This window comes from Strix aluco, chromosome Z (genome assembly GCF_031877795.1).
Source record: "Strix aluco isolate bStrAlu1 chromosome Z, bStrAlu1.hap1, whole genome shotgun sequence".
Taxonomy (NCBI): Eukaryota; Metazoa; Chordata; class Aves; order Strigiformes; family Strigidae; genus Strix; species Strix aluco.
The window spans coordinates 76,876,508-76,897,644 of NC_133971.1; the positions used below are offsets into that span (position 1 = coordinate 76,876,508).

General features: G+C 38.9%; 1 protein-coding gene across 6 annotated transcripts in view; it reads left to right on the plus strand.

Annotated features, from left to right (window-relative positions):
- NIPBL (NIPBL cohesin loading factor) overlaps nucleotides 1–21,137 on the plus strand; it is a 169,741-nt gene that overhangs the window by 62,476 nt on the left and 86,128 nt on the right. For all 6 annotated transcript variants that reach the window (XM_074812998.1, XM_074812999.1, XM_074813006.1 and 3 more), the window contains exons 5-8: nucleotides 3,111–3,210; nucleotides 4,826–4,977; nucleotides 6,028–6,188; nucleotides 10,254–10,347. In XM_074812998.1, coding sequence (XP_074669099.1) covers nucleotides 3,111–3,210; nucleotides 4,826–4,977; nucleotides 6,028–6,188; nucleotides 10,254–10,347 — 507 coding nt within the window. The remainder of the gene's footprint in view (nucleotides 1–3,110; nucleotides 3,211–4,825; nucleotides 4,978–6,027; nucleotides 6,189–10,253; nucleotides 10,348–21,137) is intronic.

Genomic DNA, 21,137 nt, shown 5'->3' on the forward strand with positions numbered 1-21,137 from the left:
GAACAGACTGAGTCACACCATCTAGCATCAGGCCTAAGTTTGTACAAGGGCAAAATGTTAATTTTATTTTAGACCTTTTTCATCAGATAACATATAAAGTTCTGGGTGCCATCTTGCAACTACATCTGTCTTGCATCTTATAGTGTATGAGTGAAGTGGATTTCTATATAATTATTTATTTAAAATTAAGATATTTAGTTTCAGCTTTCATAATAATTTTTTCTCTTTGCCCTCTCAACACTTTGACTTTGTCTTTCAGCAGATATGTGTTGGAAGATCAGCTAAAATAGTACATTAGCAATAGGTTAGTATTCATAGAATCACTTAGGGTTCAGAAAGGACTTAATATTCACTTTAAGCTATTTATCAGAACTTGAGAATTTTGGGGGATTAAAATCTTATGCATCTTTCCATAAATATCAATTACTTCATTTTTTTTAAAAAAAATTTATTTATACAAGAACTCAAGTGCACGTGTGCCTGTAAAAGGGAAAAGCTTTGGAGATGTACGCTTTCAATAAGAGTGTATATTTAACTGAAAAATCACCTGTTGGTGAGCAGTCCTAACTTAAGCATGCATGATACTGTAATACAGTTTAATCGTACAACACTTTTTCTGTGACCTTGAGCTGTGTTTTTATGTAGTCCATTCTTCGGCATTTAGTAGGAGTGCTAAAATGGATTTATGAATATCACTTTTTTCCAAGCTAAAAAATTATAGTCAAGACTGGGACTGTGTTAAAGAAGCTCATTCTAGTAGTGTTACTGCTAGGATGCTGTTTTCTCAAACCTCAACATTACCAACATTCAAAATCATAGTTGCATTTAAAAGAAATTCTTAAATATTTCAGGTATGAAAATGCACATTGAAGCCATAAATCTGCTGCTTAGTGGTATGACAACAATGTGAAAAATGTACAAGAAGGTGTTTTAGTTCTTACGGCCACAGACTAATTTCCACTCCTTTTTGGACTAAATGTTTGGGCCTTATTTTTACTTCTTTCTCATTACATCATTATCAGGCATACTTGTTATCTATATGGAAACTTTGGAGACGCTTTTTTGTTGTTTGGTTGGTTTTTGTTCTGTTTTTGTTGGGCTTTTTTTTTCCCCCCTCCTTTTTTAAGTTACCTATTAGGGCCTCCCATGTCCTACCTCCCCTCCCCCAACAGATAGAGAAGTGAGAGCTGTCCCTCACAGAATAAGTTTTAGGGTTTTAAAAAATGGCATTAAAAATGGATTCATTTATATATTTTCTATCATTCTTTTAAACCAAAACCTACCACATCTGTGGTTCAAAACGTGTTTAAATTTAGGGAGGAGAAAATAAATATATATATATATTTTTAAAGTATTTTAAAAATGCAGTCTGTGCTTTAAGCATAAAATGAAACTTTGTCTGTATAGTTTGTGCTCATACGGGCACATTCTGTCAGCTTTCTGTACATGAATGGTAAGGGTTAGTAGTTGAACTAAATATTGTATGTAGCTGCGTTTAGAGTGGCAGTGAGAGGTGACCAGGCAGTGGACATGCTGGGCGCTGCCTCCAACACAAACTCCCTGAAGTTTCCTCCTCACTTACTTGCCTCTATGCAAGGTGACCAGTGTCCATTTAAACAAATTTTGCAGGGGTTGAAGAGCTCCCTTGCGTAACTCGAGACAATGAAATGTCCTCTCTACTAAAGAGTGGAGGTGTCTGATTTTTTTTTTTTTCAGCACAACATGTGACTTTCACTCCTGCTCTGGGCTAGTTTTTTTGTGTTAATGTAGTTGGAATGCGGCACTTCACACCTACCGGGAGGTAGTAACAGCTGCATTCCTGCGGGATTATTGCATCTCTTCTCGACTGGGGAGAAGGAAAGAGAAAAGAGGGTGACAGGGAGGATTTCGGAAACTAGTTTTGCTTGTGTGAGTATTGCAGTGATTGAAGTCGGTGATAGCAATTGAAGGATTGACAGCTCGGAAACGCTCTTAGCTGGGGACTTGTATGAGTCTTCTGTCTAACCTTTGGTTTAAAATATTTGTACTGCTGATGTGCTTTTACCCACGACAGTGGATCGCTTGCTGTGGCTTCCCAAGCTGCAGTGTGCTTGTGAATTCTGACACTGTTTTAGCTGCAAGATATTAAATTCTGTCATTCGTTTAATTCAAGTTTTTGTGTTTCTGCATCACTTCAACCTCCAGTGTCATGCTGTTGTTAGTGCATTCTTTATACCTGTATCGAAGAGGGGGAAAAAAAGATTCCTTTATGTTCTCCCTAATAATGATGTGAGTTAGAATAGAATAGAATATTTAATTTGGAAGGGGCCTACGGTGATCATCAAGTCCAACTGCCTGACCACTTCAGGGCTGACTGAAAGTTCAAGCAAATTATTAAGGGCAGTGTCCAAATGCCTCTTAGTTTCAAGCACTTTGGTACTTGTAGCTTGCCAGCTAGTACAACTCCTGAATTTCCAAAGCATGACTGTGAGGATCTACAGGTTGTGGGAGCCTACACTTGGGATATTGATTCTGCTTTGCAACTGAAATATTTCATCACCTTCTTTGATAACATTTATAAGTATAGTGGAGGTGGAGTAGAAAGCTTTTGTCCCTGGGTACAAAGGAACCACTAAGGCATTATGGGGGCAGTGAGAATATTTTGTACCCCTTAGCCCGAGATGATTGTTTGCTGTACCTTTTCTTAAAATAGGAGATAAGTTTTCTGTGATCTTCTGATTTGTGAAGTTTCCAGATCTTCACTTATTGGCACAATGAGTACTGTACGCACCAGCCTGGGGTGTAGAATATATGTCCTGTTATAAAACATTTCTATTTACTAATAAGTTTTGACTTGGGAAGCTCTAAGGAACAGAGGAAGGAACTACTGTTAATGTTTGTGACTGAATTAACACTGCTTTAGGGGAACACTTTTTTATGTCATTGATGTAAAATGGACACCTTACATGGAATCGATTTTCTAACAGTTGTGGGTAGATGACATTAATGTCTATAAAGTTTATAATCTCTTTGTATGTAGTAATTTCTGAAATGAGATACTTCATTGCTTCAAAAGGAAATGTGTGTAAAGGAAATGTATGTAAATGTGTGTGCTGTCTTCTTTTTAATAGGGATGATGATGTCACAGTTTAATATTTCTCAGAATTCCATGCGTGGTAGTCCTGCCTCTTCCAATTATCAACAAACCACTATCTCACATAGCCCTTCCAGGTAATGCTTTCTTTTAAATGGGGTGGGAGGGACAGTGAACTACAAATTCTTTCTACAGTGACAGTCAATTCTTGTTGCCATATGTGAGTGGAAGATGATGAGTGTCAAGACAAATTTTGCATTTGTCTGACAGCAGGATGAGTTTCTTCAACTGGTAAAGAAACATCTTTCTGTCAGTAAATTAATCCTTCTATTCTAAGAATTAGTCATGATTCTCCACTTGCTCTCCCATAATTTTGACAAATTTTCTTTCCTGCTTAAGGAGTCCTCCTGCCACCCCTCCAGCTGTTTTCTACCTGTGGCAGATGCTGAGACTGGTGGCAGGAGGGTAAGAGAGAAGAGGCTAATGTATTCCAGCATGTATAACAATACCAGTGTGACAGGAGGGTGGGAAAGAAGGCTTGTAAAAACATGGAGTACTGCTGTAACAGTTATGCAAAGGGCCATTCAGAGGAGGGTAGGCCCACTAGTTTGGCCAGTCTTCCAGCAGCATCCTTGTCAACTTTCTGGTTCTTTTTTTAAACTTCCAAATGTTGGCAAGTAGCATGTACCTATAATCCATGCCTTTATTAATATAATAAAGTACTCTGGTCTAGTGGAAAGAGTTCTGCATGTAGTTTCAACTCAGTTGCTGGACTTTAACAGATTCAATCTTCCGTTATTAGACATCATTATTAAAATAAACTTATTTCACATTTCACTTCAAGTTACTGTAATTGTTTTGGCAAATGAAATGGTCTGTATCTGTGCAAAAACCAGTACACTTCTTAACTTTTATATCTAAAAGAAACATTGAAGAAGGTTTTTTGAATTGTGAATGTTACAAAGTCGTCTTGAAATCCTTGCAGAATCACTGTTAAATACTTCGCTGTTTCTTTCTATGGAAGCTTACCTTCATAGAGTTGCTATCTAGACCTGAGGGTTGTGAAAGCATGTAATGGACTTTCTGAAGTATTTACTTGGTTTATTTTTATTTGGAAAAGCTCATATAAGAATGTAAGTTATAATATGCCTGTATTATTGTCACAAGGCAATGTTATTTTTATGGCTTCCTATCTGTAGGATCAGTCTAAGATAAAGCCCAGTGGAAGAATAAGTTGTATTCGGTGGACTTTGGGTCAAGTTCTGCCTAGCCTATCACAGTCCTATATCTTGTCAGTATAGTTCTGTTAGATTAAGTTCTTTGAAATCTTACTGGAAAAATCATGTTTAGAGTAGATGGCTCCTTGTTAATCCTAGTGACCTAGTTGTTCATTAAAATTTAGCTGTCACTTTTGTGCAAACTTCTAAGACTAACCTTTGGAAATTGCAGATCTTATTTTAGTATATATTTATGTCACTGTTTCCTTTCCCTAGGTGGAGGTGTTATAAAGGCTTTTTATTCTATCCTTTCCTTTTGCTAATGCAGTACCTAAGCTGTGACTCATAACTAATAATTAAAATGGGGAAGGCATCGATAGCTTAAAATACTGCTTTTGAGGGAGATTCTTGATTGTGCTGGAATTTTGTGTCTTAAAGAAGTTGTAACATTCTGAATGTATAATATTCCAAAATAAATTAAAAAATTGTCTAAATTTGCTTTTCCAACTTTTAAAAACTTTTATTTTATTTTTAGCCGGTTTGTGCCACCACAGACAAGCTCTGGCAACAGATTTTTGGCACAACAGAACAGTCCAGTGCCTAGTCCATATGCTCCTCAAAGCCCTGCAGGATACATGCCATATTCACATCCTCCAAGTTATACACCACATCCTCAGATGCAGCAAGGTAAGTCTGTGATATTTGTTTTATTCTCCTATGTCATGTCAGCTTTACTTGATGTGCACATTTCACAGCTTGTTAATTTCTTTGAAGGAATCACATGCTTAATGAAAGTCTTTGAGTTTGCAGGTATGTTTAAACTTTGCTTTCCTGACTGTGCAGCATGGTAGTATATACTTTATTTTAAAAAAATAAAAGGGAAGAAGAAAAGGTAAAACGCATGTTCATGTTGCGTTGCTCTCCTATGTACACCCATTTTGCATAGTTGTCATATGTAATGACAGTAGAAAAAATCAAAACAAACCAAAAACTTCTTTGTGTTAGCTATGGCCATCATTTATCTATACTAGAGAAAAACCTCATTTTTGCCAGTGTGACGTAAGTTTTGCTTTCAGCTTATTTACACTTACCAAACATCAGTAGTGTTGACTAGATTAATTCTAAGTTGGCTAGAATTATGCTGAAGGTATGCAGCAACTGGCAAAGATGACCTTCAGAATGAATGGATTTCTTTGTTCTCCCCTTTTTTAAAAACAATCTTGAACAACGTGAACACTGTTGAAGTATCTAGGCATTTTTTTGTTGGTAAGTAGAATTCTCATTGGATTCCTTCAAATAATTTGTTCTTAAAGTTTAGCATTGTGCTTAGAAAGTATATAGCTGTTCTGTATGTAATGTTGTATGTCTCATGAATACCTTGGAACTTACTAAAGGTAGTGAATGTAAATTATATGGAGGAAAACAAAGTTTTCTATAACCAGTAAGAATATGATACTGACTGTAATTAGGATAGATGTGGAGAGAAACTTGGCTAATGTGTACCTGGAATTTAGGTTTTAAATCCTCTTGAAAATGAAAATATTAGATATCTGATTTTATTTTTATCTTATTTTATTTGTGGCAGAAGTATTCAATCAAAAAGTTGGATTCTTGTTCAAATTCCAGACCTTCTGCATCCAACTCATTAATATCCACTACTGTTTTCTCTGAAACTTTTTAACAGTTAACAAGTGTGTGAATGTATCACTATTGTTACTTATATTTTTTATATTTCAGCTTCAGTATCCAGTCCCATTGTCACAGCTGGGATGAGGAATCTCCATGAAAATAAAGTTTCAAGTCAGTTGTCTGGAAATTCAGCTAATCATCATGCAGATAATTCTAGACATGGCTCAAATGAAGACTACCTACAGATGGTGCACAGACTAAGTAGTGATGTATGTTACATAAATCAGTTTATTATGATAAAGGAAATATTTACTGTGATAAAGCAAGTATGTGTCTAGCTGCTTTAGAAGTCAGATGTTTTACTGTGTTGTTGTTGATGTATAAAACCACTGAAAATATATTTCAGTTTCAGATGTGTACACTCAGCCATACACCATGCAGCTTTAATGTGTGAGATTTAATTTTTTCTAGATCTCTCTTTCCTTTGGAACCATTTGTAGCATTCATTCTGATGAAATTAGGAAAAGTAAAAAATCTTCACATGATCTCATATGTGATTTTATTTTAAAGAAATGGTAGTGTGTCTTTACAATTACTGTAGCAGTATGTTGATGCAAACAATACTAGATTCTAAACAGGTGAATAGTTAACTTGTCTCTCTGAAGATCCACACAATTGTTGATTAGGCTTGACATATTTGAATAACCTATTGGGTAATATAGTAATGTTGTCAAAGGCAAGAATTCCTATGTGTGTTTTACTTACTGGTCTATTATGTGCTTTTATGGCCTGGTTCCTTTGCAAGAAGTTTAACTTAGTGACTTTATTTCATGTGGAAGAAATCCCTTCTGAAATCTTGAATCTAAAGGAAAAAAAACCCAACTTTCTGCCACATTTTTTGAACTACTGATTAATTTTCTTAATGAGCATCTCGTCCTGTGTTGAAGGTTGTTGAGATTCTTCTTTACAAGTTTAGCACATGATCTCTTAACAGCTCTTAAGGGGAGACTACTTATGTTTCAATTTTTTTTTTTTCACCAAAACCTGGTGGCAAGCAGGCCTCTTTATTTTGTTTGTTTTGTTTTATTTAGCTTACAAAAACTGTGGGCAACTCTTGTCTTCCTAAACTAGCTTGTGAAAACAGAAAAGTGTTGTATTCAACAAGTGTACTGTTAACACCAGGCTCCATAAATCCCTTGCCAGGATTAATGCAGTAGAACTCCAAGAGAGTTATTAATTAGTCATCTTTTTTTTTTAATAATGCAAGAATTATGCTGATTAAAAATACTGGCTAAGGAATAGTATCTTAAACCAAAGAATGTTGTAATGAAGGAATTCTATCATAATACACAATCAACAGATGTTTCTCTCAGTTTCTACTTCAACAATGCAAATTCTTCAAAATACGAAGCTGTTCTTGGCATTAAATGTTACACTATCAAGAGAATCTTCATTTTATTAAAACAAAATTTTTGGAAAACTTTAATTTATTTCAGAATTTTTAAAGATGAGGTGTTTAAAAATATTAATCCTAATTTTGTGATTCAAGCAACACAACCACATCCTTGTTCATGAAAACTTAGAAATTAAACTCTTTCAGAATGGACAGACTATGAAAACATAAAGCGTACCATCATTGATTGGTTTAATTGGAGTAGTAAACATTGTAAACTTGCACTTCTATCCCTTTGTGGATTTTCTTAATGGAGCATGTGTGTTACATTTATTTGTAATTATACCTTTAAAAGCTGATTTTCAGTAGCTATCATGCAGAAAACAGTTTGAAGAATTTGGATTAATTAAAGTTTTGCATCTATGTATGAATAATAAGCTTAATCACAATGTTGCAGACTTTTCAGAAGCAATGTGACCTTTGGCAAAGATAGTTATGAATGAGGATTATTAAATCATAAAACTTAAAAACTTTAATTATTTTAAAATTTTTTTCTCAGGTTTAGGATTTTGTTGTTTTAAAACATGTGAATCGTTACAGGATGTTGTTTATTTGCAATATATGATTGTACAAAATCAGCAAGTACACCTTTGAAAGCTTACTACACATACACTCAATTTAAGGATGAAGTTTTGATAAACTTGAGAGCATTCCTAGAATATAAGTTTGTGCTTACATATCACCATTTGATGAAGCTCTGAACAAGGAAACTGAAATGAGCACTTCTGAGAATTTGTCACCTATGGTAGGAATGATAAGTGTACCCAAAAGGTCATCTACCTAGTTAGTGTGTTTAGTTAATTTAATAAAAGTCACCTTTGCGTATGTCCTTGGGTAGGGGACCTCTTCTGTCCTAATAAAACATAGATGCTAAAAGTTACTAAGCTTTTTTCCAGTATTTTGGGGCCTCTTTTGAGATTTATTACAAGTCAAAGATAAGTCAGGTTTGAAAAAAATCAGCTCCATAAATTCAGTGTAGTAGATAAATGAGTAACTCATCAGGAAATTAATTCACTTTGACTTACAGTAACAGCATATAACTTCAAGATACAGTTGTTTTTATTGCATTGAATCTGAATGTTAGATTTCTTTGCACATGAGGCTTTTCTCAGGGCAACAACACTTTTTGGAGGCACTGTTGAAAAAATAAGTGTAATTAATAGCACAGCATGAGTTTTAGATTTATTGTGCTGTAGGAGGAAAAAAAAAAATCTAATAGAATTGTTTTCTAAGTCCCCATGGATGGTGAAACTGATGAAATCTATTTTCTTATGGATTTATATTCTTTGACTTGTAAGCACCTTCAGTCCATAAATTTAAAAGTCTTTTCCCTAAGCAGTGTCTACTATGCCTTCACAAGGTGTAACAGGTACACTGTCTAGTCTGTGGCTATGCATGTGGAAATTGGCTGTTTGGCCATTGTCAGAGGGAGTGTGTACTTGTCCGTCTGTGCAGGCTTCTATCTCCTTGAAATGCCAATTTAGTTTTCTATCTTACTATCCGCTACCGATTTTTTTTCATGCAGACATATAAAAACATACAGTTGAGCCTTCTAACATTCTATTGTGTTGAAACTGGTCAAAAGGATAAAAGGTATTTATGAGACAGATAATTCAGGTTTTTGGGGAAAAAAAAGTTATATGAAGGAACGGCGTGTATTCAGATACCTCAGTAGGAGCCACGTTAGAGTATTAGCTACTAAAATAACCAATTTAATTAGGAAACATTAAATAACCTTAGAACTTCTTTGGAGACTTCCTTTGTATGACTTTTTAAAAGAATGGACTTTCTGCAATTCACTTACAATTATAGAAATTGCCTCTTCATAGATACAGGGATTGTTAGTTTGTTCTTTCCCCAAACGTTCCCATAGATGTTGTATTAGAAACAGTGCTAAAAATGGAAAGTACTGTTCTATAGAAGTTTAAATCTAGTTAGGGCGTTGAATGAGTATACTAGTGACCAGTAGAGGGCTCCATGAAAGCAATGAAAAACCTATGTAGAACATTAAATGGGAATTTGAACAGTGGGTTTCATATTTAATTTTAACATAGTGTGCAAGTAAAAAAGATACATTTACATTTTTAAAGGTGGAGTGGGGACATCATTACATTGCAATTAGTATTATATTATGAAGAAGTTTTTCAGAAATTATGAATTTCATTGAAGCAGGTTGTTCTGTGCAAAACTGAGAAGACAGTAGAACTTGTTTGCCATGTTGGGAAAGTACTTCATATTACCATTGAGTTGTTTCCTAACTGTTGATACAGGCAAATAACAAGCTAAAGCCACTTCAGTTGTGTTTTACATGAGACTATCTCAGCTGCTACAATGAGAGTGTAGAAATTTTGTCTTCTGATGTGTGTACGCTGGAAGACAGAAATACAAAGTGTTAATTTGTTTAACTGTAAAAGTGAAATGACATTCTAGATAAACTTTAAGGGTAGGTTAAGTGAAAAAATAGTGGGTTTTGTTTTTAAAATCTATATTTAATGCTCAATTTCTTTCAGTTGGTACTGTATAGAGGTCATAGATTTGCTTTTCAGCTCTTTACTATGACTGTAACAAAAAAGTTCTAAATGGAATCTTAGTGTAAATCAAAAGTGCTTATTTAGCTAGAATACATATACATAGATTTATTTTTGTGTGCATATTCTGGTTATAGATTCTTCTTAAAGCTGATTGTGCTTTGCAATATTGCCTATATAGTAGTCCAATAGCAGTCTAAATTTCAAAGACTTTTACATAAATAAATATTTTTGTAATATTTTTTGTATGCTTTTTTGTCCTATCCATTTTACCAGTATATGCACTAATTTCAGTCTTTATTTTATCAAGTGTTCATGTTCGTAATGTTAATGTTTTATCATTGTCACTTCAGGATGGCGATCCTTCAATAAGGAATGCTGCAACTTTTTCCTTGAGGTCACCACAGTCAGTCTGCTCTCCAGCTGGAAGTGATGGAACCCTTAAAGGTAGTCTAGCAATCATACATATCAATGTATTTTTTCCCAGTTTTAAAGAACAGAGAGTTTAAAGATGTATTTAGTTATTCCTCCTGATTTCTGTATTCAGATAGTACTAGAGAGTATGTCATTATATTGTGGATACAAAATTATTTTGAGCCCTGATTCAGAAGAAATTTCTGAAGGTCCAAAAATTGACAAATCATTCTTCAAAACAAAGCTCAAATTCATGGAGGACAGAAGGATTTAAAATCCTTTCCAATATGAAGATTAAATTCTTTATTAGAGTGCTTTCAGTTGCTCTACATAAGAAATGGTTTAAAGGCAGCATTACGAGTATTGAACTCTTAACCAGCTCAGAAGTGTTTTAACATGCAAAGCTTGTCTTAATTGCAATCATGACATTTTAAGAACATGAAATTAAAAGTATTTCAGTGAACTCAATCCCTATAGCATAAATGAAGCCTGAAAACCTTAGCTGTGAAGAAGGAATAGGGTGAACTGGAAGTCTTTTGAGAGGGAACAGAAAAAAATCTGCTCAAAATAATTCTTTATGCTAAAATCTGGAATGCATAATGCTATTTTTAATATTATCCCTAAGAAGCAATGACTGAGATACATGAGACTTAGCAAAGTAGGGGCTTGGGCGTATTCTTGCTAATTTACTTCTTCAGTGCTTATATAGTTACATGACAGTAGCAGGAAGAAGCTTTCTTCTCTCTAGCCCCAAAGCAAAATTTAAGTCTTTCTGGACGGTCAGGTTAGGTGGAGAGGGAGAACAGAAGAAGATTCCAGTGAAGGTGAAGGTATTGGCCTTGTGCAGCCTGGATAAGAGATGTCTTTGGTAGGGGTGAACTTCAGAGCAGTCTTCCCATGCCTATGAGGAGATTATGAGGAAGATTTGAGTCAGACTTTTCAGTGTTGTGGAGGAAGGATGAGATACAGTGGATTTAAATTGAAATGGGAGGTTCTACCTGGGTCTGAGGAAAAACTTTTTCATTATCAGGACAGTTGAGCATTGGAAAAGGTTGCCCAGAGAATCTGAGCATTTTCTATCCTCGGAGGTTTTCAGGATCAGTCTGGGTAAAGCCCTGCATAATGTGGCCTTGCTCAGCCTGCTTTTGAGCATGAGAATGGACTAAAGACCTCCTGAGGTCACTTCCTCACTGCATTATCCTATGATGCAGTGACTGCTAACGGATCTCTGTGGTTCATCTTCTGTAGGCATATACTGTGTTAAACAGTGATAGAAGAAATGTGGCTCAAGTGACAAGTGAGAAGTATGTGTGTAGCATGCCAGCAGCATCAGTAGAGGTCTTGTGCTAAAGGACTTGGAAGTCTTGTGTAAACGGCAAAGACTAAGTGGGGTTGGTTTTCTCTCTTTGTTGAGCTTATCACTTTAACAACATTGTGAATCTAAGCTACTTCCACTCAGATACATGATTACCACTCAGCCAGAAGGATATTTGAATTATTTTTTGGTTAAAGTTGCTGCTGTTTCAATTGGCTGGTGCAGAGCCCCATTTTGAAGGAATACCTAGTTGGATTATTTCTGAAAAAACAATCTGTACAGTTTAGATTGTAATGTTTCAGTGTTAGAGGGGCTGAAAAAGTGCAAGAGAAGCTTTTTGATTTACCTGTGTGTTAGCTTTACTATTTCCATTGATAAAGCACACAACTGAAATACCATTACTAACAGTGCTACAATTTTGCCTTCTCAAAGAGATTAATGAACCCTGATGGAGAGAACCAGATGGAGGGAACCAGATGCTGCAAGAATCTTGCCAGACATTTACTTCCTCTAATCTTGTATTTTAGAAATGTATGGAAGAGGTGTGGATAATTACAGTGTTATTTAGAACATGGGGTACCTGACAGTGAGTTTTTGGCCTATGATTTGGAGTGAAAGTTGGGCTGATAAATTTTCCAGTGATGATGTCATGGTTTGAGCCCAGAGGGCAACTGAGCACCATGCAGCTGCTTACTCACTCTTTTCCCCCAGGAATGGGAAGGAGAAAATACAACAAAAGGCGCGGAGATAAGAGCAGGGAAGGGTGATTCACCCATTATGGTCACTAGCAAAAGACAGACTCATTAGGGGAAGAAAACGTCAATTTAATTCAAACACTAACAACAGCAACACTTACAGATAGAGTAGGACAGTGAGAAGTATTATCACATCTTAAAAACACCTTCCCCCACCCCTTCCTTCCTTGACTCAGCTTTGCTCCTGATATCTTTAACTCCTCCCACCAAGCAGCGCAGGGGGGCAGGGGATGGGGTTTGTTGTCAGTTCATCACCCATTGTTCCTGCCGCTCCTTCCTCCTCAGGGGAGGACTCCTCACACTCTTCCCCTGCTGCAGCATGGCGCCCCTCTCACCGGAGACAGTCCTCCACGAACTTTCTCTGATGTGACTCCTTCTCATGGGCTGCAGTTCTTCATGAACTGCTCCACCATGGGTCCCTCCGTGTTGCAGTCCTCCCAGCAACAGACTGCTCCAGCACGGGCTTCCCACAGAGTCCCAGCCTTCCTCAGGTGCAGCCACCTGCTCTGCCGTGGGGCCCTACAAGGCCTGCAGGTGGGCATCTGCTCCACCATGGACCTCCATGGGCTGCAGGGGGACAGCATACCCTCTCACTGTTACCCGAAAAGCTATTACCATTTGGAATAAACCGATCTTAACACTCTCAGGAAAGATACTGTGTTTATTCAGGCCTGGGTGCTCAGTGGACTTTTCCACAAATCAAGCACACACAGAGGAGGTTTTCATGTTCCTTTTATAGACAAAAATCAGAAGTTAGTACTTTTCCAAACATGCCTGTTAGATACTGATTGGTTAGTGATTAACATACAATTGTAATACAGCTTACATAATGCTTCTACTACGCATGCTCAGGGGAAGGGTCTTAACCTGGGCAGGGGCCTTTTTGACATGTGGGTGTGTGTTTTAGTATTATAATGAAGGTAGTTCACTTTCAGGACACTCAAAAGTTAAGTTTCATTGCCAAGTTAAGTAATCCTAGACATTCAGTTCTATGGTCCAGGATGTTCTGCATGCTCAATGCAATCCCATGCATTCTCTTTTATGGTCCAGGATGTTCTGCTTGTTGTCTAGGGTTTGGAGATCAAAGCTTGTTTTTTATAAACTTCTTATCAATAATCAAGATTAACTTGACCACAATTCAAAGTCTGGTTCAACCAGGTTTCAAAACCTCATAATTGTCCCCATGTATGTGGTAACTATGGCTACTAGTACAATTATTAATCATGGCTACTAGCAAATGCCAAGTATACTATATTGACTTGCAGAAACACAACTCCACAACCTATAAGGTTATAAGGTTATATACTATTATTCCCGTCATATAAGGTTATATTATACTATAACCTTATAGGTTGTGGAGTCGTGTTTCCCATGTTATAAGGTTATATACTATTATTCGTTTACTGCCTTTAATAAATTGACTCCTGATCTAACACTTTAGAAAAGTACTTGTTTGATTCCAGCCTATGCCTAAGCTGATTCTTTTTCCATGTGACATAAACATCTCCAGTGTTCTGGCAGCACCAAAAGAAACATTTGATTAGAATACAAGTTAATAGTTCTAAAATCAAAAAGCTGTTTTAACCATGCAAAATTAGGTAGCCATGAAGTCAATTTTTCCCAAAGGTTTGTGAAACCCCAGGACGTATCATCTTGTGCTATTAAATGAAGTAGTTTTGAAGCTTCCCAAATCCTATGCACATCTGTCTCAATTTGGGCCTCACGATTTACAAAGGCACAGCAGCTTTGATTAATTACAGTACAGACCCCTCCTTCTTTAGCCATTAATAGATCCAAAGCCATGCGATTTTTGTATAGTTACTTCTGCCAATGAATTAATCTCCTTTTGTAAATTGACAATGGCGTCAGCAGTAGCGTTAGCCAAGATTTCAACAGTGGCAGAGATATTTACTATGGCTTTTTCTAATTCGCTTACTCCTAGCATAGGGATGAGCCATCTTACAAAGCTATGAAATCCGGTTCCTCTAATTACCAGGGGGTTCTCAACCTCTCTTTTTTGTTTAACCTGGTACCACAGGGTCTGTGAGACACCTTGCAGATTCCTAGTGGGGTATGAGATAGGCAATAATATACCTGTTGTACATTCTCCCCACCAATTTTGAGGTAAACACTTCCTGGTCTTTCCGTTTGCACGTAAGTACCACCAACCTGGCGGTAAACTGCACCTTTTCTCACTGGGACCATGGTTCCACTCAGCGGTATCATGGCATTCGCCTGGGAATTTCCCCCATCCCGTGTAGCCAGTCTTCCTTATTGACCCTCTGGGGTATGTATTATTGCAGGTTTGATAAGCCCCCTTTTTTGTGTGTAAGAACTGGACCGAATTACTTCCCCTGGTTTGCATCATTATTGGCTGTCAGAGTGGCCATGTGCTTTTTGCCCACATTTGTTCAATGGCTTTGGATTCATTATACAAGGCATCATTTCAGTCAACTTGATCTAATATCCATTGATATTCTAGCTCAATTTTTAAATCTAGTCCATAAAGACAATACCTGTCATAATTGCCATTGAGTCGTCTCCATACTCCCGTCAGATCATGAGGGGTGGGTCCCCCTACCCAACCTGTCGTATTTCTAAACCATGGGATGTTAAATTTTGGAATGCCTAGACAAGGAAATTGACCTGATTTTGCTAATTCTGTGCTAACCCAGCAATCTGACCAATTATTTCCTTGAGCCATCCCATGAAGAAGGCCTACAAAGAAATTCTGATTCCATGCTACCACAACGTTATAGACGTTGACCAAAATTATCGTGAAAAATACAATTTTCCTGGCCAAATTTGTGTAACCTTCCATGGAGATCTATGGGCCTTCTTCACTCTGGTATGATGGATCCAGGCGCTCTGCTCCTTGATCTTAATTGCCGTAAAGGAGGTGAGGAGTACTTGGAACGGTCCTTCACATTGCGGTTCCAGAGTCTTTTCTGCAAGAGACTTAACATACACATAATCCCCAGGCTGTATATTATGCACAGGTCCGAATAACCCTCTACTTCAGGTTCCAAACACATGTTTTCCAATTTTATTGAGCTGTTTACCCAATGCCACCAGATATGAAGTTATAGTGCGTGGATATGCCCTTTTGTATGCTATAGGGTCGTCCCTACAGAATTTCAAAAGGACTTAACCCCTCTCTTGCCCTTGGCTTAGTTCGTATGCGCAGAAGGGCCACAGGAAGAGACTGAGGCCAAGCCAAATTAGTCTCCTGTCCAAGTTTCACTATCTGCTGTTTGATTAAATGATTCATCTTTTCTACTTGGCCACTTGACTGGGGATGATATGGGGTATGAAGCTGCCAATCTATACCTAAATGGTGGCTGATTTGTTGTACCACCTTTGAAATGAAATGTGGCCCTCTGGCAGAGGATATTGTTGCTGGAACCCCAAAGCGTGGTATTATTTCTTGTATTAATATTCTGGTCACCTCCCGAGCTTTGGCGGTTCTGGTAGGGAATGCTTCTGGCCAGCCTGAAAAGGTATCTGTTAATACCAATAGGTATTGATACCCCCCTTTTCTTGGAAGTTCTGAAAAATCAATCTGCCATTGTTGCCCAGGCCCATTGCCTTTCCCAGTTCAACCCATTTCCAATCTGGGGGTATTTTTAGGATTAGTCTGGAGGCAAAGATCACACTGCTGAGTCACTTGTCTTACTGTAGTATATAAATTTCTAGCTCTAATATCTTTAATTAAGTGTTTATACAGGGCCTCTGCTCCCCAATGTCCTTTCTTATGTTTCTCCCTTACTAGGGACCATGTTAAAGAAGAGGGAATGACTATCTTTCCTTGAGGGGTGAGGGCCCAACTTTCTCGTTATATGATCCTTCTAGATCTGTGATAAGTTTTTGATCTTCTTTAGTATAATTAGGCTTACCATCTAGGGAAATTCGCCCATCAGGGATTAAAGCTCCTTCTACTTTTACCTCTCCTTTGGCTGCTCATTTTGCCTCTCTGTCCGTCCGCTCATTTCCTTTCTCCAAATCCGAGTTCACCTTTTGGTGTGCCTTGATGTGCATGATTGCCACTTTTTTAGGAAGCTGGACTGCTTCCAACAGTCTCAGAATTTCCTCTGCATGTCTGATGTTTTTACCCTGTGAGTTCAATAGTCCTCTCTCTTTCCAAATTGCTCCGTGTGCATGTACGACTCCAAAGGCGTATTTTGAGTCCGTATAGATATTCACAGCCTTGCTTTGGGCCAACTCCAAAGCGCAGGTCAGGGCAATTATTTCTGCCTTTTGCGCAGAGGTATTCATGGGCAAATGCCCTGATTCTATTATTTCCTGGCTGGTAGTAACAGCATACCCAGCATGTCTTTTACCACTTAGGACATAGCTGCTTCCATCCGTGAACCAGTTCTCTGTGTTCTCCATAGGGCTGTCTCTCAAGTCCGTGCGGCTTGAATACGTCGCTTCAATGGTCTCTAGACAGTCATGTTGTACTGGTTCTCCTGTGTTCCCACTGAGGAAAGAGGCTGATTGACAGTGTTAGTAACCACAATCTCTACATCATCTTGTTCTACCATTGCAGCCTGATATTTTAAGAATCTTTGCGAGGAAAGCCAATGTCCACCTTTCGCCTCCAGCACTGCAGACACTCTATGGGATACTAACACAGTCATTTTCTGGCCCAAGGTGAATTTTCGGGCTTCCTGGATGTTTAATACCACAGCCGCGACTGCTCGCAAGCATCCAGACCAACCCTTGGCAGTTGTATCCAACTGTTTGGAAAAGTAGGCAACTGCTCAACGATACGGGCCGAGGTCTTGTGCTAATGTCCCCAGGGCAATCCCCTGCTTCTCATGAGAGAAATGGAAAAATGGCTTACTTACATCTGGGAGTCCCAAGGCCGGAGCCGACATCAGAGCCTTTTTCAGTAGCTCAAAGGCCTGTATAGTTTCTTTATTCCATTGAAGCTGTTTTTGTTCAGTGGTCGTCAATGCATATAAGGGTTTGACAAGCAGTCCATAATTATAAATCCATAGGCGGCACCACCCAGTCATTCCCAGGAAAGTCCGTTAACTCTTTCACTGTTTGTGGCCTCGGGGTCTGACATATTGCTTCTTTTCGAGCTTGTCCTCAAGTTCTTTTTCCGGCACTAATTTCATAACCCAGATAAACCACTTTGCGCTGCATTACTTGGGCCTTTTTCTTAGACACTCGGTATCCCTGAAGCCCCCAAAAATTTAGCAGGCTTACCATCCAAGTCATGGAAATGTCTTTTGTCTTGGTGGCAATCAGGATATCATCTGTGTATTGTAACAGTTTCCCTTCCTCAGGCGGGGTTGGGGCTTTCCACGGTTCGAGGTCTTTTGTGAGTTGATTGCCAAATACAGTAGGGCTGTTTTTAAACCCCTGTGGTAACACCGTCCAAGTCAGCTGGGTTTTACGTCCGCTTTTAGGATTTTCCCATTTGAATGCAAATATTTTCTGGCTGCCTTCGTGGAGAGGGAGGCAAAAGAAAGCATCCTTGAGGTCTAAAACAGTAAACCAGGTTAGTTCAGGTGTCAATACAGTCAATAAAGTGTATGGGTTTGCCCCCACCGGGTAGAGGTCTTCAGTTATCTTATTCACTGCCTGCAGGTCCTGAACCAAACCGTTTGCGTATTGCACATTGATTTTTTTCTTAATTGAGGCAGTCCTTGCCTAGGTTTCCTTTCTTCTTCTTCCCTAACAACTGCCAGTACCCTTCTCTGTCCTCGCTTATAATCTTCTCTATTTCTGAACACTCTCCACGCTTCATCCAGTAATACTTCCAGGTTTCCACTTTCTGTGGAACGCAGCTTCCAAAGCTTGCGTCTGATGTCCCCTGTAGATTGTCCTAAAAACAGAGAAACTAATTGTTGTATTCCTACCTCTGACCCCGGATCCAACGGTGTGTTGTGATGCATTACGTCCCTGAGTCGATCCAGGAATTCTGATGGTGACTCAGAAGGACCTTGTTTAATTTCATATAATATTGACCAATTTATTGTTTTGGGAATAGCCCTCTCCATTCCTTTCATAATCCACTCCTGGTATGCCTGCAATCTTTCCATATGTGCAGACCTGTTTGCCTCCCATTTTGGATCTTGGAAGGGGGAGATACTCTTTAATGTCTCCTCCCGTAGTTTTATAATAATCCTCAGCCAAATTCTGTGCAGTTTTTAAAACTAGTTGCTTTTCCATCTCAGTCAAATGATCTAACAATAGCTGTATATCATTCCAATCGGGATTATGTTGTTTTACAATAAACTGAAAGTATCTGGTCATGCTTGTCAGATCATTACAGTAATCCCTGGCAACCTTTTTCCATGCCTCTAAATCAGTAGTAGAGAAAGGTACCTTAATTAACATTGTCCCTCCGTTAGGTCCTACTGCCTCTCGGAGAGGTGCCTGCAAGACCATTGGAGCAGACTTTTTCCTGGTGTGGGAGGATACTGGACTACCCGGGGGACTGGAGGGTCCATCCAAGTCCTCATCCTGTTCCTGTGGTCGAGGGGGAGGCTTAAACAAATCGGTTAGATCCTGCTCTGGTGCCTGATGAATCTTATCTGCTCTAGTGCATCTTTGCCCAATACTGCACGCTGAACAACACCGTTTCAGTTTGCCTTTAAATTCCTTTTTATTATCTTGTTCAAGGGCAAGTACCAAAGGGTCCTGTGGAGGTACAATCCCGCAGTCCCTTTGCCACTCTAGATGATTTCAGAGAGCGAAAAACATGTCTGCATATGATACCTCATCCCACTTCCCTTCTCTCCTCAAAAACAACATTAGTTGTAAAAGGGTGTTATAATCGAGAGTCCCATTAAACAGCCACTTGGCTTCATTGATTACAATATTTAACAAGATTTCTTTCGCTTTCTGTGTTTCCTGTCCCAGAAATATCTTTCCAGTGGGCTAATATGCATCCCAGAGGGCTGCTCTTTATAACTCCCCCTTGTGTGTTATCCATTTTTAAAATTATTTTCTTTTAATTTCCACTTAAAGCGTTTCTTACACTGTATCTTAACTCTGTCCCAGTTCTCTTCCCATACGTCCCAAAGCTCTGGAATTAAGCTACTCTTACCACATACAAATTTTATTATGATTGACTCCTGTCTAGCCCTTTCCCAATTATAAAGATTCAGAAGTGCTGTTTCAGGTAAGCATTTAGGGCATTCAGGCCTTCGCCTATCAGATGCACAATACCACCTTTGTTTACAGAGCTTACACTCCAGCAATACCCAGGCTTGATGGTAACCCCCTCTATTATAAAAGTTATAAGGTATTAATCCACAAACAAAACAAGGAATTCTGTCTTCAGTCGGGGGAAGAGCGATTTCAGAGGGTTGTTCCCAATCTAATGCTACAGGTCTCGCTAGAGGGGTTACATATAATCCCTCCAGTGGATATAGACCGTTTTCCCTTCTTATCCATTCACTCTTATCATTCAAATAATCACTGAGTTCCAGCCCAAACCACCAGAGGAGAGACTCAGTATTCCTTCTCCTCCTACTCATTCATTCATTCCTGCATGCTTCAGAGGCATTCAACACAAAGATCAGATGCGCGTCTCATACATACACACAGATACTCATTCACTTGTCTAAAAGCTAGCTTAATATAATGTTGTTTATAACTGATCTGAGTTGTTTACTCTTGGATCCACAATTTGCTGATGTTATATCTTGGTACCGGACACACCATACAAACGTTTTTAGGTGATAATACAGTTTCCTAAACATACATAAAATTCCTAGGCATTTCACAAATTAAATACACAATTACTACATTCCAGTTGATATTCTTCCAACAGCTGTTAATGTTTTACCAAAACCACTTAAGAGGTTCCGCTTACCCTTCTCCTGCTTCTTATACAGTCATTAGCAGGTCCATCCTGGCTCCCAAAACTGGGATGCGGCGGTGACCTTAGATTCACTCGATCTACTCCCAAGATCGCTAGCAGCCGCTCTATCAGTCAGCGAATCCCCCTTTACCAACATACAGGGTACCCTCCTCCCATACGGGGACTATGCTGTACGCCAGACGTCTCTGCGCGATTTATCAGCAGCCCCAGCCGAGCGTACGACTTACTGGCTTCCCTCGTTAAACATACCGTTTGTCTGCAGCTGTAGATGGTCGTTGTTTGCCCCCGCAGTGTGTGACTGGGAGCGAAGTTCCTCCGAGAAAGGACTCAGGGCGCGCCTAGGATGTCCGCTCCTCAGTCTATCCTGCAGCCGAGCAAAGCATGTCCTGTCTGGGGTGCCAAAAATGACTTACGGAAACACGTCTTCACAACCTGTAAGGTTATAAAGTAGGTATGTTTATTCGGCGCTGAGGCGCACGGGGGATCGCTCCACCACAAACGTGCGCCCCTCTCGTGGCACCTTGTCTTGGCATTATGCTACAAAGCATCACATATTCATAATATGCCTATACATATGCATGACCTACCCTCGCTTCATATTATAATGAGCCTGAAAGTCTTTTTCATAATGTTCCACTCCAGTCTCCTCCTAGTTGCGTCTGCGCAGTGTGTCCTGGTGGTCGTGGGCTGGGGTCGCAGAGGTGAAGTATCTCCTCTTCCTCACTGTTGAACTTTTTATCTCTGTTCCTTGCACAGTCTCTATAGCCTCCTGGACTCAGGCCGGACAATAGGGTTGGTTTTGACCAGTTTTTAGGGCTGTCTTCCTATTCTATCAGGAAGCGTTCCCTCACAGCTTCCATTAATCAAGGTTTCCATATTGTTCTGCTCTCTGGCCCATCAACTATGA